The sequence below is a fragment of the Vespa mandarinia genome, chromosome 17 (genome assembly GCF_050613455.1).
Source record: "Vespa mandarinia isolate Hongniang chromosome 17, ASM5061345v1, whole genome shotgun sequence".
NCBI classification, from domain to species: domain Eukaryota; kingdom Metazoa; phylum Arthropoda; class Insecta; order Hymenoptera; family Vespidae; genus Vespa; species Vespa mandarinia.
The window spans coordinates 4,540,983-4,563,907 of NC_140826.1; the positions used below are offsets into that span (position 1 = coordinate 4,540,983).

At 34.1% G+C, this 22,925-nt stretch overlaps 5 protein-coding genes and 1 long non-coding RNA gene across 9 annotated transcripts in view; 3 read left to right on the forward strand and 3 right to left on the reverse strand.

Annotated features, from left to right (window-relative positions):
- The first annotated feature begins 959 nt into the window (after positions 1-959).
- On the forward strand, positions 960-22,893 carry qvr (glycosylphosphatidylinositol-anchored protein quiver). 4 transcript variants are annotated; one of them, XM_085662047.1, is made up of 7 exons: positions 960-1,009; positions 1,436-1,523; positions 9,217-9,269; positions 15,484-15,622; positions 17,177-17,224; positions 18,112-18,258; positions 18,722-22,893. In XM_085662047.1, the coding sequence occupies exons 4-7, from the start codon at positions 15,595-15,597 to the stop codon at positions 18,979-18,981; spliced, it is 483 nt and encodes a 160-aa protein (XP_085518173.1). In that variant the 5' UTR covers positions 960-1,009; positions 1,436-1,523; positions 9,217-9,269; positions 15,484-15,594; the 3' UTR covers positions 18,982-22,893. The 4 variants fall into 4 exon arrangements, with proteins under 4 accessions (XP_085518173.1, XP_085518172.1, XP_085518174.1 ...); XM_085662046.1 differs by lacking the exon at positions 9,217-9,269 and adding an exon at positions 14,479-14,754 and having other exon boundaries at positions 979-1,009; XM_035870820.2 differs by lacking the exons at positions 960-1,009; positions 1,436-1,523; positions 9,217-9,269 and adding exons at positions 13,683-13,950; positions 14,479-14,754.
- The window catches only part of Hr3 (nuclear hormone receptor 3 ROR-beta), a 106,145-nt gene continuing 84,673 nt past the window's right edge, over positions 1,454-22,925 (forward strand). The window contains exon 1 of the mRNA XM_085662045.1: positions 1,454-1,523. Within this exon, the coding sequence (XP_085518171.1) occupies positions 1,469-1,523 (55 nt within the window). The 5' untranslated portion in view covers positions 1,454-1,468. The remainder of the gene's footprint in view (positions 1,524-22,925) is intronic.
- On the forward strand, positions 2,194-5,048 carry LOC146872470 (uncharacterized). Its single transcript, XR_014983130.1, has 3 exons — positions 2,194-2,358; positions 2,456-2,533; positions 2,628-5,048. It is a non-coding gene; the product is annotated as an uncharacterized LOC146872470 (long non-coding RNA).
- Positions 6,561-8,763, reverse strand: LOC118443586 (uncharacterized; the record flags this gene model as incomplete). Its single annotated transcript, XM_035870803.2, has 8 exons — positions 6,561-6,964; positions 7,029-7,163; positions 7,257-7,435; positions 7,505-7,733; positions 7,806-7,984; positions 8,055-8,302; positions 8,361-8,523; positions 8,584-8,763. Coding segments are annotated over 8 exons (1,362 nt in total), but the record flags the coding sequence as incomplete, so codon positions are not given.
- On the reverse strand, positions 8,166-9,550 carry LOC146872471 (uncharacterized). The gene is made up of 3 exons (XM_085662318.1): positions 9,470-9,550; positions 9,252-9,317; positions 8,166-9,132 (listed from the first exon to the last, which is right to left on the reverse strand). Exons 1-3 carry the CDS (start codon positions 9,548-9,550, stop codon positions 8,797-8,799), a joined length of 483 nt encoding a protein of 160 aa, XP_085518444.1. The 3' UTR covers positions 8,166-8,796.
- On the reverse strand, positions 9,314-12,340 carry LOC118443580 (uncharacterized). Its single transcript, XM_035870790.2, has 4 exons — positions 12,262-12,340; positions 10,615-11,932; positions 10,333-10,471; positions 9,314-10,256 (listed from the first exon to the last, which is right to left on the reverse strand). The coding sequence occupies exons 2-4, from the start codon at positions 11,880-11,882 to the stop codon at positions 10,041-10,043; spliced, it is 1,623 nt and encodes a 540-aa protein (XP_035726683.2). The 5' UTR covers positions 11,883-11,932; positions 12,262-12,340; the 3' UTR covers positions 9,314-10,040.

The following is a 22,925-nucleotide window of genomic DNA, read 5'->3' on the forward strand; positions in this document are numbered from 1 at the left end:
CGGTGAACTCGGCATTCGTGTTGCATGTATGTGTAATAATACCTGTGTGCAAGCAAGCCCGACAGTTCTTCCTTTTTTTTCTTTTTTTTTTTATTTCCTATCTTGGCATTTAAAGTAGATATACATATATTTTTCCAGGAAATTATATAGGTCAGTGTGCCAATTTATATATAGGTTAGTAGTTCTCAATACATTTAAAGCTATTTTTTATTTCCCGTATATATATGTCATTTTAACTTTTTTACGATCTACAGAATCATAAGATATTTTATCGAAATTACAAATTATCTATTTTTATAATTCCAATTAATAACTCTTCATGATTTTTACGATTATTTTTATAATTAAATGTTATGTTACAAGATATTTTTTAACAGTCGGTGAAAAAAATTAATATATTCATTGACTAGTATAGTATCTAAGGTGGCTCCACTGCGTATGCGCGGCGCCAACTATTCAATCGTTTCATTGGTGAATACGATTTTATTATTTGTTTGGTGATCGTCAGTTCGACATGGAAATCGTATCGTTCTCATAATTTCAAGTAATTAACATATTTTTTTAGTGTACATCCTTCTTCAGTATATCAGTCGATTTTTCAAAGCGTGTTTCTTAAGATGTATTATTCGTCAATTTTGACAAAGGCACTGAAAAAGAAATATTCATAAAAGTAAAATTGGCGACCGTACATTTCACTTCTTCTTTTCTTCGTACTTCTCGGCATTATTTATATATATATATCTTCCTTTTTTCTTCTAATCACTTAATTATAGAATATTTATGATATATTCTGATGATTTTTATAATCGTATATCGTATTTATAACAATTTTGTATTTTCGATTATTAGATCGAAAAATTGCGTAGTAATTGACGAACAACACACTTAAAGTAGTTCATTACGCATGCGCGGCGTATTGTTTAACAATTTGGCCGGTAGACACGACGCCATTTTGTGTTCGGTAATCAACAGCTAGACGTGGAAGCTGCATCGTCCTCATTAATTTCAGGTAATTAATATATTTTTCTAACATAGACACTCTTCCAATATACCAATCGATTGCCAAACACACGATTTACACACGTGAATGTTCGCAAGTTGGGGCATTGTTGCGTTTAAAAGATATTTGCGAAAATAAAATCTGCGTTTGGTGGTCCTTCGAAAACTATTACGTCATAACTTTTTTTTCCAATTCTCGGCTCTTATTTCTACGATATCTACACTTCTCTCGCTTCTTAACGATGCTTTTGTTAATAATTTGTCATTAATTGTCATTAAATAATCGTCGTCAATCGTATTTTATATTATATTCGATTTTCATACATATACACGCAACACACACACATACGTACACGTTAATGGATATCCCACTCATATACACATGTATACAAATATAATGAAATTTATCCTTTTTCAATCGGTCTTTCTCTTTTAGATTTTCAAGAATTGTACGAGAATCGGAAAAGCAATGAATATTTCGGTGATCCTTTTCTACACGTCTTTTTTCTTCGTCATACGTACCGGTAAGTCTATCTCCTTTTAAAAACAAAACGAAGCTTTGAGAGAGATGGATAGCGTTCGGCATCGAATTCGCATTTCCAGGAAATTTTCAGGCCGAGAATAAAACAAAAACAGTCGAGCGCTCGACTCTCTCAAGGGCAAGAAAGAGATCTTCATTCCGATATAGTATTTTGACGAGTACGGATCTCTGAAAATATTGATTAGTTTCATTTTAATTGCGCATCTTTTTATTGAACATTTATATTCTAACTTTATTAATTTTAATATTGTTAGAAATGTATTATTGTATAGAATAATATAGGAATTTGTATAATTTTTATTTTAGAAAATTTATAAAACAATTGGGTCCCTGTAAGCAGTTAGCTCAAATACTTTGGTACATTTCAAAAATATTCAGTTTTTAAAAATTTTACTTTATCAAATATTCATTATGATTAATAATTTTAGATAATATATTCTCCAATGTGTTGCCTTCAGAAATGATTTACAGGAAATGTTTTATTCTTTCTTGTTCTATAATCTATTGTATGTTTCAGCTTTTATTAAGTTCAGTTTTTATTAATCATTAGAGTCAGTGTTTTTTTTGCTCGTATCGTTGGAATTTATTTCTATATTTGAATAAGTTGATTAAATAAAGTATTAAATTGTTTAATATAAATTCGCGAATTAGAATCAGTGTTTGTTCGTAATAAGTGTAATTTAGTTTTATAACTAAAAGTAATCTGGTTAAATAAAATTAGATTTAATATAAATTCGCGTTGTAGAGTCAGTGTTAGTACATATTCATCTTGGCCTGGGGCTGGATGCTCATCGTGCAAAGGATCAACAAAGGCTCTGGTAAGTCAATTTCTTTTTTAAATAAATTTCTCGATAAATAAAAGAATTGTTTAATATAACAATGATACTAATAATTTAGTTTTTGTTTTTTTTTCAGTTCAAATAAAAGAAGAATTATCCTCTTCATCGTCCTGGGGCAGGATGCTCATCGTGCAAGCCTCAATGGAGATTTTAAGTAAGTAAAGTTTTTTCATTAGACTTTCCTCAATAATTGAAATAATATGTTGTTATAAAAATAATACTAATAATACTGTTTTTGTTATTTTCAGAACACCATTGCAATCGCGCGCGAAGCAATGAATAAAATCGAGTGTTGTATCGCTAAAATAAAAACTAAAAAGTCGCGAAGTAGAAGCAGTGTTTGTTCGTTCGCGTTTCGCGATTTAAACAGCAAGTGTTTTTGCGTCGACTGCGTGCAATGCAGTCGTTAGAATCAGTGTTTGTTCTCAAAGTAATTTGCTTTTTTAACAGTTGCACAGTATATTCATAAAAAGTGGTAGAGTTTCTCGAATTAACTTCAGTGACCGTTCGTTAAAAAATAACTACCGCGTATTAGAGTCAGTGCATCATTGAAGAGGATCCTCGACCAACTTCGATGTCGACCTACCTCATTTTCAACCAGCTACGAATCATCCACCCTCAATTTCGACCTAAATCGTGGACGAGTGTTTTGGAGCCATCGCAGAACTTCTTAAGTAGTAAGTGAACAAATTTTGAGTCCCTCCAGTGCTCAATCATGCCGAGGATGAAAGGTCCGAATCGGCACGAGTTACTGGTTGTAATTTTTTAAATAAATTATCGACGAGCATGACCGTGAATAACTCCTCATTTGGATTTATTCGCGAGTGGTACATTTTTAATTGTCTATTGTTTATGTCTTTTGTGCATGCTTACTTTTATTAGCTCAGGATAGGGTCTTCTTGTTTTATCGATTCGATTAGAGTTAATAGTGCAATGAATAAGCACTTTTTTATTCGTATTTGCTCGCGATATTAATGGTGAAATCGGACATTTATTTATCCGATTTCGTCGAGAAACCATATGATCTGATCTGCGTTATATGCATTGCTTCGTACTTGTTCTATTTAATCGCGATTTACTTCGATATATCGATGTAGATGTATACAAAAATGGACAAGAAGACAAGCGCGACGGATAGATTCTGGAAGACAAGTGGTAGTAAGTCATGATCTTGCTCTTTAATTAGAATAGCCACTTGTTGAAAGGAGTCGTCCGAGGTATTTTGGTTATTTTCGTATGAAAAATTAAATAAATATTCAATTAATCTTTTTTGATAAAATAAAAGTCTCAATAGAATCATTGATTTTGAAAGAAAAAAGTCGAGTAGAGTAATTGCTAAAAAACAAAGAGACTTGTAGAAGCATAGTCCGTAGGCCCTAGAATAAGTTAATCCATTTTTAGATCAGGATTTTCAGCTTCTAATATACTAATTCCCGTTTCTCCTCCCCGTGCTTTCTGCGTTCTCATCTATGCGTGTGCCCAGGTGTTACTCGTATGGGTGAGAAACGGTTAGTATGGGTTTAGTTTTTAATTCTCCCTTATTGGCGACTGTCATTGCGTTAATGATTGCGCACGATGTACCTTGCACCTTGTATGCTCGTGTTTAGGTGGTGCATTGTATATCGTATCGCGATAACTTCTAAATAAATACACGTACTAATATTATATAATGATAAACTTACTATTATAAATAAATACGCATACTAATAATATTATTATTTGTATCGTTTTGTAGTAGAGTCACCGCATATTGTTTGGAAATACTCGTATGTTACTAGTATGCATATATATATATATACTAGTACGTACTAGTATGTTTTGCTTTAGTTATTTACGCAATAATCATTAGGCTTGACAGTCGATTACAGCAATTGGTACGTACCCCTTATTAGTTAAGAATCAAACGCGTTTGAGCTAGGGTGTCGGAGATGCCCCGGGGCATACTCTCTAGTGTAGGCTTTTGCACCCTGGCGGTATGTGAGAGAATCGTGGAGTGTATGTGTTGGAACGAATGTTTTGCAATTTTTTAAATATAGGTTATAGGCAGGCAGGTAGCATATCTTTTTCTGTGTGATTGTCCGTTTAATTTTAAGCAGGTAGGACCAAATAAGACGCGCAGGGTATAATTTTCACTCAGGAGTGGAAATTTCCGTCTCCGGATATTATACAAAGTTTCAGCAAATTTTAGAATTTTTCAGCATGTTCGCCTTTTTCCATATTTTGCTGACACTCTGTATTGCGAGATATATCAATATCAAATGGTTTAAAAGTCTTTGCATTTATTTAGAAATTCACTTTGAATTAATTTAAGACTTTTCAACATGTCCGTTACTTAGTATTAAGTATATTAACAGTTCGCACTTTCGTGATATCCCATAATAAGTTCTAATATCTAATATATTATATATATCTACAGTAAAGTAAAAGCAATGAAAGTACAAAATGAAAGTACTCAAGTAAAATAATGTTAAGTCATAAGATATATCGTAAATTTGACAATTTTCTAATCCTATTTATTTCTACTTATTACAGAAGTGCGAAAAGTTAGTATTAGGTTCATCGATTAGTATAAATACCTGCTGGGGCATTCGAGTAAATGTGCCTGTGTTAATGTGCACAGTTAATGGACTGTCTTCGAGTCCATTGATTGTCCGCAGGCTAGGATAATTCACGGGATATATTAAAACTTTTTATTTTTAATTTTTTTATTTTTAAAATATTTATAAAAAATGAAATAACATGCAGTCAAGGATATGTGTTGGATAACATAGAATCATCGATTAAAAACAAAGAATTACGTAAATATGATCAGGGACTCCGTGTTAGACTTTTGACGTATAACGATGGATGCTTTTTTGTGCATAAATTATTCTTGCGTCGCAGATAGGGAATGCCCTTAAAAAGCAGTGATTAGGGCACGAAGCAAAGAAGAGGCTATATGCCGAAGAGGCCCCCACTCATATATTGTGGCTCAAGAGGGCAACTATCGACGACGAGTCATTTTTTCAGAGGATCGATATGTTTCTCTGATAATGGCTCGTAGTCCTATCATATTTTTTTTACCACGTTGTCATTTTGCTCGTCAGTAATAATTGGTATAATTGGATATGATGTCCAACGATGCACAGGTTTATAATTAGTTAGGATGAAAAATACTTAGATTCGCGTTATAAAAATATTAGATTTTGCAAATTAATTAACGATCGCTAACATTACATTTGTAATTTTTGTGTAAAGAACGCGGTAAATAAGTAAATAATAATAATATAATTTCTATATATTTTATTTTTACTAGTAGTAATAATATTTGAAATTTTCCAATTGCTTTAGCATTATTTGTTATAATTTGTAGAGTCACACATTTAAATTTTATCTTATAGCAAGGTGATATAGGGATTGATAAGAATAGATAGGGAAATAAATTGAAATGTGCATCTACACAAATATTGGCATGTCAAATAGATGTGCTGTATTATATGTTTTTATACATTGGATTTTATGACTAATATATTTTCTTTTTGTTACAGGTGATCATCGTTGGATTCGCTACCAATAATCTTTTTTGATTTTCACGTATTAGAGCGCCCTGCTGTTACATTATCTTATGTATATATATATGCATTTCTGAAGGCAAACATAAAATATTTAATATAATTGTTTATAGTTTTATGAAAAATACAATTTCAATATAACTATGTCAAATATAACTTTAAATATTTGTGGGATGTACCAAAGATTTTGAAGATGTTTTGTTTTTATTTTATTTTTATCTATTTTTATTTTAATTTAATAATGAGCAAATTGATATTGAAAATGTGTAATATAAAATTAGAGAAGAGCCATACTAACCAATAAAATTATATAATAACCAATTCAGAGTAATTTCATATTATATCTATTTTTTAGATTAATTTATTTTTAAGAGTTAATTAGTAATTAAGCCATTTGGTAATTAAGATAGTTTAAAAGATATATGCAACATAGTAGGATATATCTTGGATTGATTCATGGATGAATGTTATTAGTTATAAAGTAGCATTTATTTATGAATTAATGCAATATTTTTTTCATAATTTCTCCAATTACCTTATTTGACTTTTAAGTATTCAATTTTAGATCATTAATACATTATACACAATATAGTATTACTGATAAATATGAATACTAATAGTAGCGGTTATAGAATATATATACTTTGTATATACCTGAGATATACAAAATATATATAAAAATTATGTCAATTAATTATATCAGGTTGTTTCGTACTTTTTAAAAATATTCTCAAGATAATTAATAAAGAATTCAAACTTTTTCTTACTGGTAGATTAGGGCAAAGGCGTGATCGATTATGATCGGCTCGATAGAAGAGAGTCATGTACGCAAGTACATATCGCTAATCGAATTAGATGGAATTTCAAAATGAATTTTTAAAAAAACGCATTGAAGAGAAACGGAAGAATAAAAAAAAATATATCATTTTATTTAATTATCCTTTGAGAAGTATAGATTTTTAATAAAGAATATAATGAGTTTGCATTAAACGGTGACTGTCGAACGACTCGCAGTTGTTGTTGGTGGTCTATTTCTGAGAGAAGACAATAAAAAAATTAAATTGAATTAGTTCGATTATCGATTAACCTTAATCTTACTTGCATGCTTCCTGAAAGGTTTTTCTGGCTTGATCTAACATTCGTTTATATGTTTCTAAGTCCGAAGCTTTGTCCTGTTGTACCGTATTTAATCTTACTTTCAAAGCGAGGCATTCCTCTTCAAGTAATTCGAGCCTTTCAATAAATAGAATATTAAATTAATTTAGCTTATTTAAAATTTAAGATTTAATTTCTTTAAAATGAAAGTATATACTGCAGGATATTTACTTGAAATGGATTTGTTCGGCATTTGCAGATTCTTCATTCGTTCGAGATCCCGAGATTGATCTTAAATTTCTTACCCTGTAACCACTGTCCACCTTCGAAATCCCTATTTTTTCGTTTTCTAATTTTCGTAATTTAGATTCCAATTTTACCACCTTGTTTTGTTCGTTTCGCAAGGATTCCTGGTAGATCGAATATTATCTTTCTTTGATCTTTAAAAATATTAATATTTTGTAATAAAAATTAGATACGGTTAGATTGTTTGCATCAATTCTCTCCTTGTCCAATCGTCTGTTCAACACAGTCACCAACTCTAATAATCTCTCTCGTTCAGCTTCTGCCGCGATAGCCATAGTGACATATTCGTTAGGTTCGTTGAAGTTTCTAATCGTATTCGGAGGACTCGTACGATAATTGCTAACAGTTCGATCTTCCAGATGAAGAACACGTTGTTTCGAATCTTCCGTTATTATACCATTTCTAAGACATCCTTAATAATTAGATATTCATCTTGGAAAAAAAATAAGGAGAGAAAAAATGATCCATGTCAACCTCAGTTTATCTATCTCGATTTCACGTTCTTCGAGCTTCCTTGTTAACCGATCGATTTGTATTTGAGCAGCTTGTAGATCATTTTTCAAAACGATACTTTCGCGTTCCAATTTCTCTTCCTTATTCTTGATGTCCATTTCGCGTTCATGATATTTATTTTCAGCAGATTTGAGTCGACTCTGCGAAAAATCCCGGAAAGTATAAGGATAATAATAAATAGCGATGATAATAATAAATAGCGATACTAACGTTAAGAGTCTCAATCAAATGATCGTCATGAGATCTTTTTTCGTTTAACACAGCAATATTCGCCTTTGTCGTATTCAATTCATTTTCTAGAACTTTTATTCTAGCTTTCGAGGCTTCGAGCTTCCTTTTATAGGTTTCCAATGCAATTTCTGCTTGCCTGAGCTCCTTCGCCGAATTTTCAATCTGTTGTCGTCTCTCCTTTTCTGCATTTCGAAGATGCGCGAGATTCTTTCGTTCCAAGGAGGTTGCTAATTCGTTTGACTACGTTAATAAAAACGAAGAAACATCAATAGGAAAACATCTTACCGGAGGATCCTTTCACAGTTCCATCATATTCCGATAACTTTAATTGTAATTCGGAAACCTTTTGTTGAAGCAGTCGAATTTGTTCGGCTCTTCCACGCCAGCCACCCAGTTGCGAGGATAATCCAGCCACCGTTACGTTCTCGCCAACTTCGCTGCACAGTAACTACCCTTATATTCTTTAAAAATCAATGTTAATCCTCGACGAACGTTTCGAACGATCTACCTTTTGAGCTTTGTTGAACTCCTGTTTGAGACTCGCATAAGCGTTCTTCGATTCGTAAAGCTTCGTTTGTGCTTGTTGCATCTTCTCCGTTAGAATTTTGATCTTATCCTCGTCCTCCTTCGATAAAGATTGGACATCTCCGGTACCTTTGTCAAGGATACTATCCTGGATCTCGATTATGTTATTGCATGGATAAACGATATCAAGATATTGCTAAGATCTTGAAAGAGGATACACGAGCAACTCACTGTTACGAGACTCTGGTAGTTCCTTCGAACGAGTTAGCTCATGTTTTAAGTTTTCCAATTCGGCCGTCTTGCTGGCTAGATTGCCCTCGAGATTCTTACATTTCGTTTTGAGTACCTCGATTTCAGCCGTCTGTTCCCTACATTTCTTACTCAATTCGATGATCTTTGTCGCTGCCATTTCACTGGATTTACCCAATGTTATAGGGAGTTGCGATTTCGTTGTACTCTCTTCCGTGATTCGAAGCCTTTCCTCGGTCTCTTCGAGCGCTCGACGCAAGCAACCATTCTCCGCAGTTAAATCCTATTTTACGACAGATTTTGAGTAGGAATCATACATCGTTGGAACCAAAAATATACCTCTCCGGATCTCGTTTGTTGGTTGCAGGCAAGCAGAGTGATACGCACGTCTTATATACTCACCCGGATACGATCACGCAGGTACGTATTTAATTCTTCAGGAAAAACGATTCGTTCGGGTAGTCTTTCCTTTGAAATAATTCGTTTATTTTTATTCTTTTGAATGAACAATATTGCAACAATTAAAATACATATATGTAAATTGATTTACTTAATAACTAAATACAATGTTACACATTATAATCTATTACCGTTCGAAGCCGATTATAGAAATCCGTTACCTCTATCGTTTCTTTCGACCATGTCACAGTATCCTCGAAATCGCAGGTATCGTTTAGATCGTTTTTAAGCTTTGTGTTCATGTCTTTCGAATCCGGTATTACGACAATAATAATTTTATAAGTATATCATATGATTATGCGTCGATTTGTATTTGGAATATTTTTAAAGGACATGAATGGAATGCTATCATATGCTATAATAGATCCTAGTAAGTTTGAAATAAGATAGGAATCGAATTTCATCGGTTCGGTTAACGTGTTCTTACTTTTGACACCGTGTCATTTGATCTACATGAACTGACGTATGCCACAATATACTTTTGTTTTTTGTAGAAACTCGGAACATGGCATTCGACAGCGAAAAATTGACGTTCGATGATACGTATAAAAACTGTCAGATTTATTAAAAAAATTGATGGGACCTGATCAATTATAGCTTTAGTCTCCTTCGTATTTTATGAATATATATGTATAAGTATGTTGCAAGATTAATTACGAAGAGTTAGGAGATTAAAGATAAGGTGAAACAGGTAGTTTTTCTCCGCAAATTATATGTATTTTTATCTAATGCCTAAGTCGTCGATGAGTTAGCATTTTTTTTCCCTTTCTTTAACTTCTTGTCAGTCTTTTTTTGACTTCCTGCTAACTTTCCTTCTTTTCGAAGTGCGTCCAATTTTTTGTTTTTCGCTATGATGATTTGTTTTGCATTATCACGTTTAGAATCCGTGGTATATTGTACTTTTATCACGCGATTTTGAAAGGTCGAATTATTCAGTGACAGTGCTTTCTGTAACAAAATTATTAAAATATTATATTATATCTAACAGAAGAAGAAATGAATGTGATATATTGTTAAAATTTACCTCATAATCTTCTTGATTTCCTAGTTCAATGTAACAAAATCCTCGAGATTTATTTGTGCTCATATTTTTTGGTATTCTAACATCAGATATTGCACTGACTTTAGTTAGGAAATGTTTTCTAATGTCATTTGAATTAGCGCTGTAAAAAAGGAGTATCGAATTTTCAGACATTACTGAAATAATAATTTTGAAGATACTTGTACTAAAAATACGTATACCTTACTAGATACTATATATTATAAGATACTATAATAGATACTTGTAAAAAATTGAAATTGTTACCTATATGGTATATTTGCAACATGGAGAACGTATCTTTTTTTCTTAGAACCTTGCTTCTTGTCATTTGGAATTTCATTCTTTTTCTCTGGTTTTTTCTTTATCTTTAATTTCTTATCAGGACCTTTATCCTTGCTTTCTACTTCACCTTCTATATCTCCTTCATCCTCCTCCTCTTCTTCCTCCTCCTCCTCCTCCTCCTCCTCTTCCTCTTCTTTCACTTCTTCTGATTTTTCACCTTCCTCTTCCTCATCCGCTTCCTCGTCTTCGTCGTTGTCATCGTCGTCGTCATCATCGTCATTATCATCGTCATCATCATCGTCATCTTCATCTTCTTCTACATGTATTTTTTTATTTAGTGATTTTTGAGATTTAACTTGATCTTCATTTTCTTCCTCTTCATTTGATTCTTCCACACCTTCGTTTTCATCTTTATCTTTTTGTGGTTTAAGTCTTAATAAACTACCTGGCTGTACTTTAGTATTCTTTTGCTGTTTAGATTTCTGCTTATTTGTAAATTTAACAGACAATGAGTTTTTATCTTTTTCATTGATCATCTCCACTTCTTTCAATTTTGTATCTTTTTGTATCTTTTGAACTTTTTTTTTACTATTATTGTCTGCCAAATTATTTTCGTTTGTAGTAAGTTTTTTCTTTTCTTTTTTGTCACTAACTTTTGTAGCGTCAGATTTTGTATCTTTATTGTTATCAGTTGATTCTTGCAAGCCATTTGTTTCTTCTTCTACTTTCAATATTTTCTTTAAAGTACCCAATTTCTTTTTTGCAGATTTAGACAATGTTTCTCTATTTTGTAATTCTTTGATTTTTTCTTTTATTTGTTCAATAGACAATTTAGAGGTCATTGTTTTCATTTGTCCTTCTTCACGACGGAATATCTTGCGTTTTTCTTTACTTAATTGTTTATTTTGTTCCTTTAGTAATGTAATTCTATTTTTTCTGGATAAAGCAGTCGGTCCTTCACCATTCTGGCATTCTTCGTTCTGTTTAAACTTAGAAGGAGAAGTTATACTATTTTCACTTTTATTTTTTTCTTTTTTTTTTTTATTTACATTTATATTATCTTGAGAAGCAACTGCTTTCTCTGCTTTCTTTGCTTTCTTGGAAACTGCATTTGCATTTTGTATATCATGAACTATTTCCAGCTTTTGTTTCTTTGGCACTGACAATGTATCTTTTATATCTTTCTTTTCAGATTTTTCTACTAGATTATTACTATCATTTGCGGACCGCTTTTTGAATTTCTTAGACATATTTGCTTCTTAAAATGAACACGCACAAAATCGAGTAGTTACAGAAGTATCTAGAAAGAAAAATTGAAGAATAGAATAGAATTTTTTAATATAATCAAAGTAATATATAGATAAGTTCGTGTAATTATGCATAAAGATTAACTTTATGATAGTATTACTGTTATGACAAACTTATATATTATGAATTTTTTAATAAACAACAGCGAATATAAAATTTTTGTTTCAGAAATACCCTTAGTATATTTGTGCAATAATGTAATAAACCATTATTTTATTTGGTTAGAATGTAAAGGAGATTGAAATCTAAAGAATATTAAATTATTTTAGTAACGAACCAACAAATTTTCCTATATATTTTATAATATAAAAAAGGACTCACATGCGCACAGTACACGCGGTAAAGACGGAATTGTTTAGAGGTTAGGGAGAAAATGTGGCAACTACTAGCGCCATCATAGGAATAACTGAAGTCATTTCCGGTGGAACATGCGCCATGAGTATTTCTTACGCGGTAAATGTTGCACACGTGTTTCGTAAATGGCGGGAATGTCAAAAATGTCGTCTAATGTCTCATTCATTTATAGATATGGAGTACCGACTACATACTGTTCGTTTTTTTTTCTGGATTCTTTTTAACATATAAACATACAATTTTAATATACCATAAAAAGTATGTTTTATACCAAGAATTGTATAAAAGATATTTTGATAATTTATGAAGTTTTCTAAAAAATATTTTTATCAATACGCTTAGCATGAAACATGTTACATGAAGTATTCAATATATATATATATATATATATATATATATATATATATATAATACTAATGGAATAACGAAGCAGTTACGTATTAATCTAGTTTGAACCACGTACGTGCTTTTGTAGGAATATTTATAAAGAATGCTACGAGACTACATGAATTCATGGAATTAATGCGTTCGTCCGTTCCACTAAGGGTATTATATTTCCATGCGGAGAAGAATGACGATAAGGACGAATAAATTAGCATTAGGATACATTTATGTTTGAGCTGTGAAGAAGCTATATGAGAGTTAATCAAAGCGATGAGAAAAGCTACCTACTAGTCGGTCATCTAGTAAGCATATCTCTGCTCGCTTCTTTAATATAAACACTTCCATTATAAAATAATTGAATGTATGTCTATGCTTCGCTCTTATCACCGATATCCTTATTCATTGTCCAATTCGCGTTCTTCTTAAAATTTTATACTAATCATCTTCTGCATTTTATGTGTGCATTATCAAATATATTTTCAAATTGGTCAGAATCGTTACTATAGTTATTAATTATAACAAAATCAATTTAAGTGAACTCCTTTAAATGCAATCAGAACGTAATCGAGCAGACTTATTGATAGATACGTAACAAGTGCAAGCGTTATTAAAGAAGATGTTCGTTAGGTAAAATTTTAATTTTAGATATACGATCTAAATGTTTTGCATTTGAGAAATAGACACGATCATCCTACGTAAGAATAAAAAAAGAATCGTTGTAGTTATCCTGTAAAGAGAACACTTTTAAATTCCGTTCCATTCGAGAAGAAGTATGAACTGAGCATGTTTTCTATGGTAATACAATCGTTTAATCTTAACAAATCGTTTTATAGAACTCCATGGAATTCGAGCATCGTTATTCCTTCGAAAGCATCCCTTCAGATAACTCGACGCAAGCGCGACCCCTCTTCTCTTCCCTTCTCCTCTTATTTCCTTTTTTCCTCCCTCGAAGCGGATCGCTCGTGGTCGTTGCATGCTTGCCGCAACGAGAGTGGTGGTTCGCCCTATTGATCGACCTAGATCTGCAGTTGGTCTCCGCGCTTCGTCACGAATGCGCGTCTTCTCTTTCGAGCAACGCGTCTCGACGACGTTTCTCCTCTTTTCTTTGAGCATCTTTGTTACTGGCTCCTCATTTCTTCTTTTTACAATTAAAGAACAAGAAGAAGAGTAACGAGATCTCACTAGTTACGATTCGTAACGAAGCTCGAGAAGATCGATTATTTTTCTTCGGAGCAGTGAAACGTGTCATCTGTGATAAAAAAAAAACCTACGGTAATAATATCGAAACGACATTATTGAATCGTCCTTTATTTTGGTTTAACCAATTTTCTTCTCTCACATGGATTTCTATTTCTCTTCGGTGATCACTTTTTGAAAGATTGTTATAAGAGAATCCCTTGTAAAATGAAAGACATTCATCGGGTGCTAGATTCTTTCCAAATACTTTTCTTATTTTAACATAAGAATATGTTATTTATTCGACGTTATCTTGGCCGAGTCTATGTTTCGATTTTTCGTCGCGACGTATCTTATACTTTCAGTCGACCGACTTTTATAATGGTGTGCCGATCGAACGAGATAACACGTTTTGTTTCTTCGAATAGAGAAGTTATAGTGCTAGGACTTGTTTGAACACGTGTGAATAATTCAGAAGAAATAATTAGGACATACTCATATTACTACTTATAGCTATTTTAATCTAAAACGTTCGCTAAAAATATATGCACGATATTATTTGTTAAAACTTTCCTTTCTTTTTCCTTATCAATCACTGTTCTCGTTTACACGTTTTTTCCACAGATTGCGTTTCTTTGGAAAATCGTAAAGAAGAAAAATGGACAAAGTTGACGACCGATGTATGAATTCCTCGCGGGAAGAATGAAAGGACGAATGATTCGCAACAGGCTGCACGAGGCGCGCTGAGAAGTTTGCGCGTTATAGCAGAGGAACGATCAGATTCTTTGTTAGCTTTTCTATTTTCATTGTTATTATTGACGTCGATCGAAAGAAGAAGATCCATCCCTTCATTCGTTCGTTCGATGCTTTTCTTACGATTCTTCGAAGATTTTTCCAGAGGTAATTCTCTTCTTGTATCATTCATCCTTTGATTAAGTCAATATTGCGACGCAGAAAAGACAAAGTCAGAGTCCTATTCGAAAAAAAAAGACACGATTCTACATGTAAAGTCTCAGCATTCGTCAAGCTTCGAACTTTGGAAGTAGATACTATTGATTTGTTTCGATGCTTCATTCGGTTTCGCATCGTTTCATTGCCAGAATTTTCTTATTATCGTAATCGTGCTAATGTACACGTCAATTTCTTAATATAAAAAAAAAAGATTTATTTGATAAAGAATATCTACTAAATACTGAAAAAATGAATGAATAGGGAGAAATAGGAGAAAATATATGTTGCCTAACATTTCTAATTTGTTCGAAAAGGGCGATGAGAGACATAAAATTGGATTAAAATAGTCGCTGTGTTTATTTATCCCTTTAATGGTGTTAGAGAAAAAGTGAATTAGGAATCGTGACGCTTCACTCTGAGGTTTGCATTTTCTTTCGCTCTTTCTCCCCCCCCCCCTCTCCTCTCTTTCTCTCGAATAACTAAAAAGTTACGTTTCACGTAAGTAACATATTTAGAAATTTAGTTGACAGACGATTGCTGATTTAGTTTTATAGCTCGAAAGAATAATTGATAATCTTAGTGACGATCTTAGATTAGAAGAAATTTTCAAGTTTCTATAATATATTCCCGTTATTTTTTTACGAGAGAATTTCAATAACAAAATATTACAATTTTTAGTTCCCTATCGAACAATCGATTACCCGCACATTGTACAGCCGCAGTCGTCTATGAAATCACGATACGGCATGACGATATATCGAGTGTAACGAGAGAGGAATAGTCGCAGACATGTGGACGAATCATTTGATTATAGTGGGTGAGTGTCGGAGTAAAGAGATGTTTTTTAAATTTTGCTATTATCTTATCTTTTTTTTTTATATAAATTTCCTACGAAGCTCGATAATAAATAACATTGAAGTAATTTTTATAAGATTTACAATATACTTGGCATTTAAAAAAACAATATGATGTTTCTCCTTTCGCGAAAATGTATGTAACACAAACCATACATACATACATACATACATACATACATAGATACATACATACATATATACTTACGTTACGTACGTACGTAGCTACGAAGTTCCTTTTGTAGTAGATTTATGATATATAGCCGGAAGAAGAGCGCATCGTTTATTAATTTATTTTCCTTTTTTTTTACGGCAAGCAACAAATGTTTTTGACGTTTGGACAATTAATTATAAATTTTGCAAATAAGAACGATGCACGTTTTTTTCCGGAGAAACGCACGAGGAACGAGAAATTGAAGCTGCAAGGACCCGAAATAAAAATCATAAAAGCACCGACTCGTAATTAGTCCCTCGCTGTTTTTTTAACACATAATTGCCCGAGCTCGTAATTATCTTACCTCTTGCTAACAATCCTCGTACCTACATACTCGAGATATATACATATGTAGCACTAGAATATATAAGGAGTCGACAGACTATATCTATGATTATTTTGGAGGTGATCGAGCGCACCGCCCGGGTGAGTGTGTGCAGACGATTGAACAAAATTTCGTAGAAAGACAACAGTCTTTACGCATAGATAGAAGCCTAGAATTATTACTCCGTTATCTTTATCTTCATCCAGCATCCGTAGTTGATTTTATTTTCCGTAGATACTCTTTTTTACAGTCTGAATCATCTTCATTGGCTCTAGAGCCTGAACATTCGAATTACTTTTAGAAATCCAATACCGGCATGTGTACGATCGCTGCGCGCGTGCGCTAGGTACGTACACACGTGTGTGTTCTCCTATGTACGTCGGACGTATTTCAACATTTCTTAAAATTAGCCGTGTAAAGATTAATAGATTTTATATCTGTGAAAATCATTTTTTTTTTTACAATCTAATTCATTTATGCTTCATAAATAAGTGTACGTCCGACGTTCGAATTTCTTAGATTCGTCGTAAGGTTAATTAATACGCACCCATAGTTGACACCGTGCATAGTGCCGTGAATTACTGTTCGCCAAAAAAAAAAAAAAAAGAAAAAAAGTATTTAAAAAAAAAAGTATTTAAAAAAAAAAGTAGTTCATACATATAGTTAGAGAGCACTGTAATCTTCACTTACGACGAAATTTAATCATAACGATGGTCTCATAGTAGCGTGTAGTTTTTTATGGTAGCATTTGTTAGTTGCAAATTATCAGGGTCTGTAGCCATACGATAGTTTATTTACCAGCTGTGTTTGTAGTGCCGTTGTTTGTTGTTCATCGTCATTGTTGCGTTATACTTTTAATCCATTCACCTACCTCTCTTTCTATTTATTTCTTTATCTATTTATCTATCCTGTCCCACCGTCGTTAATGCCAAAGCGTCCCAGCCGTTTTTAAAGCAGTGACCAATCTTTCGTTTTCAGCGGCAATTGTACTCGCGGTTGCCAACGTCTGTCATGCGGAGTGCCAGAGTGAGTGATTAAGCCACTTAAAGCCAATTACTACTTCAGTGTTACATGACCGCCGTCACTGTTCCGTCACTGTTCTCCATCAACGGGGACGTTTTTTATGCAATTCGATACATCCGGTTTTGTCACGATAAGTTAGAACGTAATGCGTTCTCTTATAAGAAAGAAAAACATTCATTGACAATCTTCTTAATGAGTATAGAAGAAAAAAGTCAGAGTGCGTTATCGTAGGCACGCTGGACGAGAATTTTCTCGGGATGTCGCTTGCTTTTACGTGGCATTTCTATCTGTGTGCATCTTTGGGTGGAGAGAGAGAGTGAGAGAGAGTGAGAGAGAGAGAGAGAGAGAGAGAGAGAGAGAGAGAGAGAAAGAGAGAGAGAGAGAGAGAAAAAGAATGAGAGATTACAAGTGCGAGACAATTGTTGCTTGATCAGCAGGGTAATTTGACGAATATCTATTCCTTTTCTTTCTTTTTCTTTTCTTTCTCTTTCTTCTCTTTCTTTTTGCTTTTGGCTTTCATGCTAAAATTGTATCACACGCTGCATGAGTTATGTTCTTACGAGAGAAGGCGCCCTCGATCTCTATTGCACGAGTTCTGGTCTTGTTCAGCGTGTCCACGTGGAATATACATTTATATGATACATACATATGTATTATTTATCTACCGATGTACAGCCGTATTTGTTCGGAAGAAACGTACGGAACGTTAAGGGTAGCCGAGAATGGACGACGAATCGCCAGCGTGTCGCGACTCATCAGATAAACTCTATTCGCGTGCGACCTCTTCGTTCTACTCATTTTCTCTTCGTTCTTTCGATCACTCGTTCATCGAAGAAGTCGCACGTGCGAAACACCGAAACTTTATCGTAATTCCAGTCTGTTTTTCGCAGCACGCTCGATCTATTGTTACGAATGCGATTCGTGGACAGATCTACGATGCAAGGATCCGTTCAATTACACAGCCTTACCCAGAGATCAGCCACCATTGATGACGTGCAATGGACGCTGCGTCAAAATGGTCCGAAATACAAAATCACGTGAGTGTGATTTATATTTTCCTCGTACATTTATATTAGTTTAAGTCGGAATCCTTTTCACTTGGTAGTCACTCACTAGTGAGTATTATATAGGTATCTCTATTTTACACATATGTATATAGATATATTAATTAAAGTTTTATTAACGTACACATGATATTTTGCTCCTGAAATTTAGTGTCGATTCGTTTGTAATTATATCGAATCATTAAAAATGTCAAGTGTAAAGGGTTCGTTCATCAGTAGATAAAATCAAGATAAAGTTCGAACTCGCTCGAATGCACCTTTCCAACGCTCTAATGCACCGTCAAATGAACCGCGTAAACCTGATAGCCATGTTTATTTCGAGCGTTTCTCGTGTTAAATAAATTACTTACCTGCTTAACCTAGTTATATACTTTACAGATTGCTTTTAAGTGAGCCAATAATCAATCTTTTCTCCTTTCTTCTTTTTGATTTACAGCATACGAGAGCGTTAGAAGGACCTGCATTTCGCAGCTACAGATAAACTTATTCATGGTGGACCACGTGTGCATGATGGAAAGTACCGGCACTGGTCACATGTGCTTCTGTGAGGAGGATATGTGCAATCGTGTATCCCCGACTTCGTCTTCGAATCCCACACTCCTCCTCTTACTCCTCTCGACCATATTTTTTCTAAGCTCGAACGTTTTAGGAGGCCAAGCTTGCTTAGTAGAACGTTGCAATGGTCACATTGTATAACACACCGAATCGTTGTTCGATCCACTTAGAAGATCACCAAAGGCTCCAATCGTTACCCCCTTCTTCTCCCACCTCTCTCTCTCTCTCTCTCTCTCTCTCTCTCTCTCTCTCTCTCTCTCTCTCTCTCTCTCTTTATTCCCTTTTAATCTCGTCCAAGAACTTACAAGTTTAGCATTTTGCAGAAAATCGTTGCAACTACTTCGACGTAGAATAGAACGGAGTCTATCTTCTTTCGCATAGATATCATTTTATCTCTTTCTCTCTTTCACTTCACTTCTTTTTATTTTTTTTTTTTTCTATTTTCACTCATCACTTTCCAACATCTCTCAGCAATGTGAAAGCGGCGGACATCGTGATATGCCGAGAAGGAAACAATGCTATCGTTTTAGAAGAGCTTTGTACAAATTTACGTAAGATATTGTTCCGAAAGATAGATTCGCGTTAACAACTTTGTACTATGTTTGCCAGATTGTTTAATACTGTTTCAAACTATTAATACTATTTCAGACGTAGATAACAAATTTGAGGTCTAATGTTAACGGAAATTTAAAAAGTTAACGCGGATCGATCGACTTAGAAACGGCAAAATCCTGTCTCGTCCCTCCTCGTCACGATTGCGTTCGTTAGTTTTTCATTAGATTGCACCTCACTCCGATCTTCTCTTGCACTCGGTGCACTTTTTCTCTTTCTATGTCTTCTTTGTCTCCTCTCGCGTGTCCACTTGGACGTCAGTCGGCATTATCTAGCGCTTTATGCTCGAAATAAAATTTATGCCGAGAAAATTAGCGAATAGATGACGATTCGCGAAACGTAGGCCGCATGGTGTTGTTCGGCATGTCAATCCAACAGGGTCATCGACGTGGCACCCGTCGTCAATGCAGCGACTACAATGACGGCGATCAGCGAGCAGCGAACCAAACAAAATCTTTACGGCTAGCTAAGCCGAATCAGTATGAGCGTGCTTTGGGAACGTCCTGTATTTTTCGTCATTTCAAAAGGACTATTAGCTTCTCTTTTTTTCTATCTCGACGATGCTTTACTGCTGGATTTAAGTAATTTTTATCATATTTTTTATGGAAAACTTGTTTCTTTGACGGTCCATTATTCTCGAATAGTTTGGGATGGTATTTTATGTATATATATTTTTTATCTATTTTCTACGTTATATGAATGATAACATACTATGTAAGTCGGTTCACTCACTTTTAGCTTATCAATAAGACTTGTATCTTTTTATCAAGTAGTAAGTTTCGAAAGCACGCTCGTATGCACGAGGAGCCTTTACGATCAATTACGATTTAGTTAGCGAGTTCCGTAGGTAAAGGCACTTTTTAAATCGAGGGAAGTGATTTTGAGTGCATGGATCGTAGGCACTCACAATCAGATTGGAGGATTTCATTCGTGTTTCCTCGACATTTTCCAACCACCGTGTGCAGCAGCACCTTGCATGATACTGCATGCCATTTGTCATTAGTTACTCTTGCGTGTAATCGGGTCGTCGTCCAATTCCATCGTCGTAGCTCGTCAAAAAGTAATCAACGTTATGAGAAAAGAGTCTTTTCTTTTTCTTCTTCTTCTTCTTCTTCTTTTTTTTTTTTTTTCTTTTTTTTCCCGTAAAGATAAAAGAATTAACCGGAGAGTTCCTTTTCGGCGAGCTGAACGACGTGAAGAACCTACGAAACCTTCCACCCCGATGGATGCAATGCGAGGCAGATCGAAAGAAAAACTAACAAAAGCACAGCGTGAGCCTTCAGCTTACGTCGTAATCGTCGATAAATTTTCTCGCTCGCGTTAATCGTGATTTTCGAATGATCGTAGGATCGTTAACATTATAGAATCTCTCGCGGATGACTCGAGCAAGCTGAACGCTCATGTCCTCACAGAGAGGCTTTCTTTAACGGAGCCTCTTGCCAAACAAGCTTCGGTGCTTGCATTGGTGGTGAGTTCACCGATGTTTCTCTGGCAAGCCATGCGGCTCGTGTCGCGTCATTTGTTCATTGTCGCACGCGCGGCTGCGAGGCTAATCCACTGATCTTCGTTATCTTTCTATCTCTTTCCATTTTTCTTTCTTACTTATTGTATTAATACCACATCGTTCTTCTATATTTCGCTGTTTACACTAATTTCCGATCGCATCGATTAACGCTATTTTCTCGCCAGCTTTTCGATTCCCCTTTTTTAAATGGCATTACGTGTACGAAGAAACGTCGATTATTTTTAAACGCATTGTAACGAGGAATTGCTAAGCGAGAAAAATTGGGCCTATCTATGTACATATGCTATATTCAAATACGAATCATATCATCGTTATCGATCGTTTCTTACGGATTTAGATAGGTGTTTGTCCTAAGTCCCTTTAGGATTGTTCCAGTTACGCGTATCTACATGCGCGCGTACTCGATCGTATTTTATACGAGTCATATCATTGTTACAAATCGTTTTACTGACTAACGTAGGTAGCTGTTATTGATATTTAGGATTACATGAAGAATTTCTGTAGTACGTAGGTCTTAGTCATATAATGATAATACTTTATATGGTATCCTTATTTGGATCATCAACAGAAATCATATCATCGAAGCTTTATAATCACGAGCAGGCAAAGGAAATTCGTTTGATTGTTATATCCTCTTGGAAAAATTCTCTTCTATAAAATATATTAATCTCGAGAAATGAATAATCATTCGAGATCGTGCTGGAAACGACTCGAACATTTTTTTCGCATAGCAAGACTACGCGTGAATTAACTCGATAAAAGTAAAAATATTCAAGGACGTTTTTTCGTTCCAAGCGTTTAGAGTTATTGCGATCCGAAATATATCACACATTAATCTGTAATAAAATTTGTAAAACGGCGAATTGTCAACATACATAATAATTGTCACGTTCAAATCTGGCCTCGCAGCCGAAAGATATCCACGCATATTCGTTATTTGATAAATGATATGCAACAACGATGTTACAAAAAATGTTACCTAAGAAAACAAAGAAATCAGACACAAAAAAGTAACACTGTAACTTCTGTAACACGACGAAAAATTCGATAAAAAAAACTATCTGCGTTGTAAAAAGAATTATACTTTTCTTCGTTTCAATGATGCACTAGTCATAAAATACAATACTTATAAGGGAGTTTGCGCAATCGTTCGATAAAACAGTCTTGATAAGAAATTCTGAAATAAATTTTTCTCGCTGATGATGGCATTGGTTGTAGATAGAACAGCTAGTAAGAGGGATTATAATTTACTAATAAAAAGAATATCGTTAATACGTCGTTGTTTGACTTGATGATTTCAATATCATTTTTAGCCTGTACCTATAGATCGAATTAAGATTGATCACATTTCTTCATCACAGATTGTAGCAATTGCTATTGCGAAGAAGAAAATATATGGGGGAAAAAAAAAACAAATATTAAAGCGATACATGTTTGGAGGTTATTTTCAAAAACAAATCTTTCATATTTGTCACGATGTTCGAGGGCAATAAAATGTATACATACCTGTTATGAAAATCGATCCTTGATACTTTACTCCTCTACCACAACAAAACATTTAATATCCACACTCTTACAGGAATCGATCAATGACGATCAACATTGCGAATGGACGAGAGGGTATGTATATACATTAGAATAAAAGAAAAAGAGAGAGATGTTTGCTTTTCGTCTAACTACGGCATTCAACATGTTTTATTGCTGCAATCGATATTCTTTGTTTGCTTCTACGGCTTATTTGAACGATCGTACGTCGATTTAGGAACGACGAAAAATCCATTTAAAGTTAGATAGATAGCGATAGCTAGATAAATAGACTGACAGAGAATGAGAGAAAGGAAGAGAGATAGTGAGAGAGAGAGAGAGAGAAAGAGAGAGAGAGAGAGAGAGAGAGAGAGAGAGAGAGAGAGAGAGAGCAAATAGAAACGAAAAGATAATCTTACACGCG

Excerpts from the sequence above, each read along its gene's own strand:
- LOC146872471 (XM_085662318.1), bottom strand. The coding sequence starts at position 9,550 with ATGAACACAAAGCTTAAAAACGATCTAAACGATACCTGCGATTTCGAG. Across the intron at positions 9,318-9,469 it reads GGTCGAAAGAAACGATAGAG|GAAAGACTACCCGAACGAAT; the intron begins GTAACGGATTTC and ends ATTATTTCAAAG. Across the intron at positions 9,133-9,251 it reads ACCTGCGTGATCGTATCCGG|GATTTAACTGCGGAGAATGG; the intron begins GTGAGTATATAA and ends GTCGTAAAATAG.
- LOC118443580 (XM_035870790.2), bottom strand. The coding sequence starts at position 11,882 with ATGTCTAAGAAATTCAAAAAGCGGTCCGCAAATGATAGTAATAATCTA. Across the intron at positions 10,472-10,614 it reads GTTGCAAATATACCATATAG|CGCTAATTCAAATGACATTA; the intron begins GTAACAATTTCA and ends CCTTTTTTACAG. Across the intron at positions 10,257-10,332 it reads GAAATCAAGAAGATTATGAG|AAAGCACTGTCACTGAATAA; the intron begins GTAAATTTTAAC and ends ATTTTGTTACAG.
- qvr (XM_085662047.1), top strand. The coding sequence starts at position 15,595 with ATGTGGACGAATCATTTGATTATAGTGG. Across the intron at positions 17,225-18,111 it reads CTGTCATGCGGAGTGCCAGA|CACGCTCGATCTATTGTTAC; the intron begins GTGAGTGATTAA and ends TGTTTTTCGCAG. Across the intron at positions 18,259-18,721 it reads GGTCCGAAATACAAAATCAC|CATACGAGAGCGTTAGAAGG; the intron begins GTGAGTGTGATT and ends TTTGATTTACAG.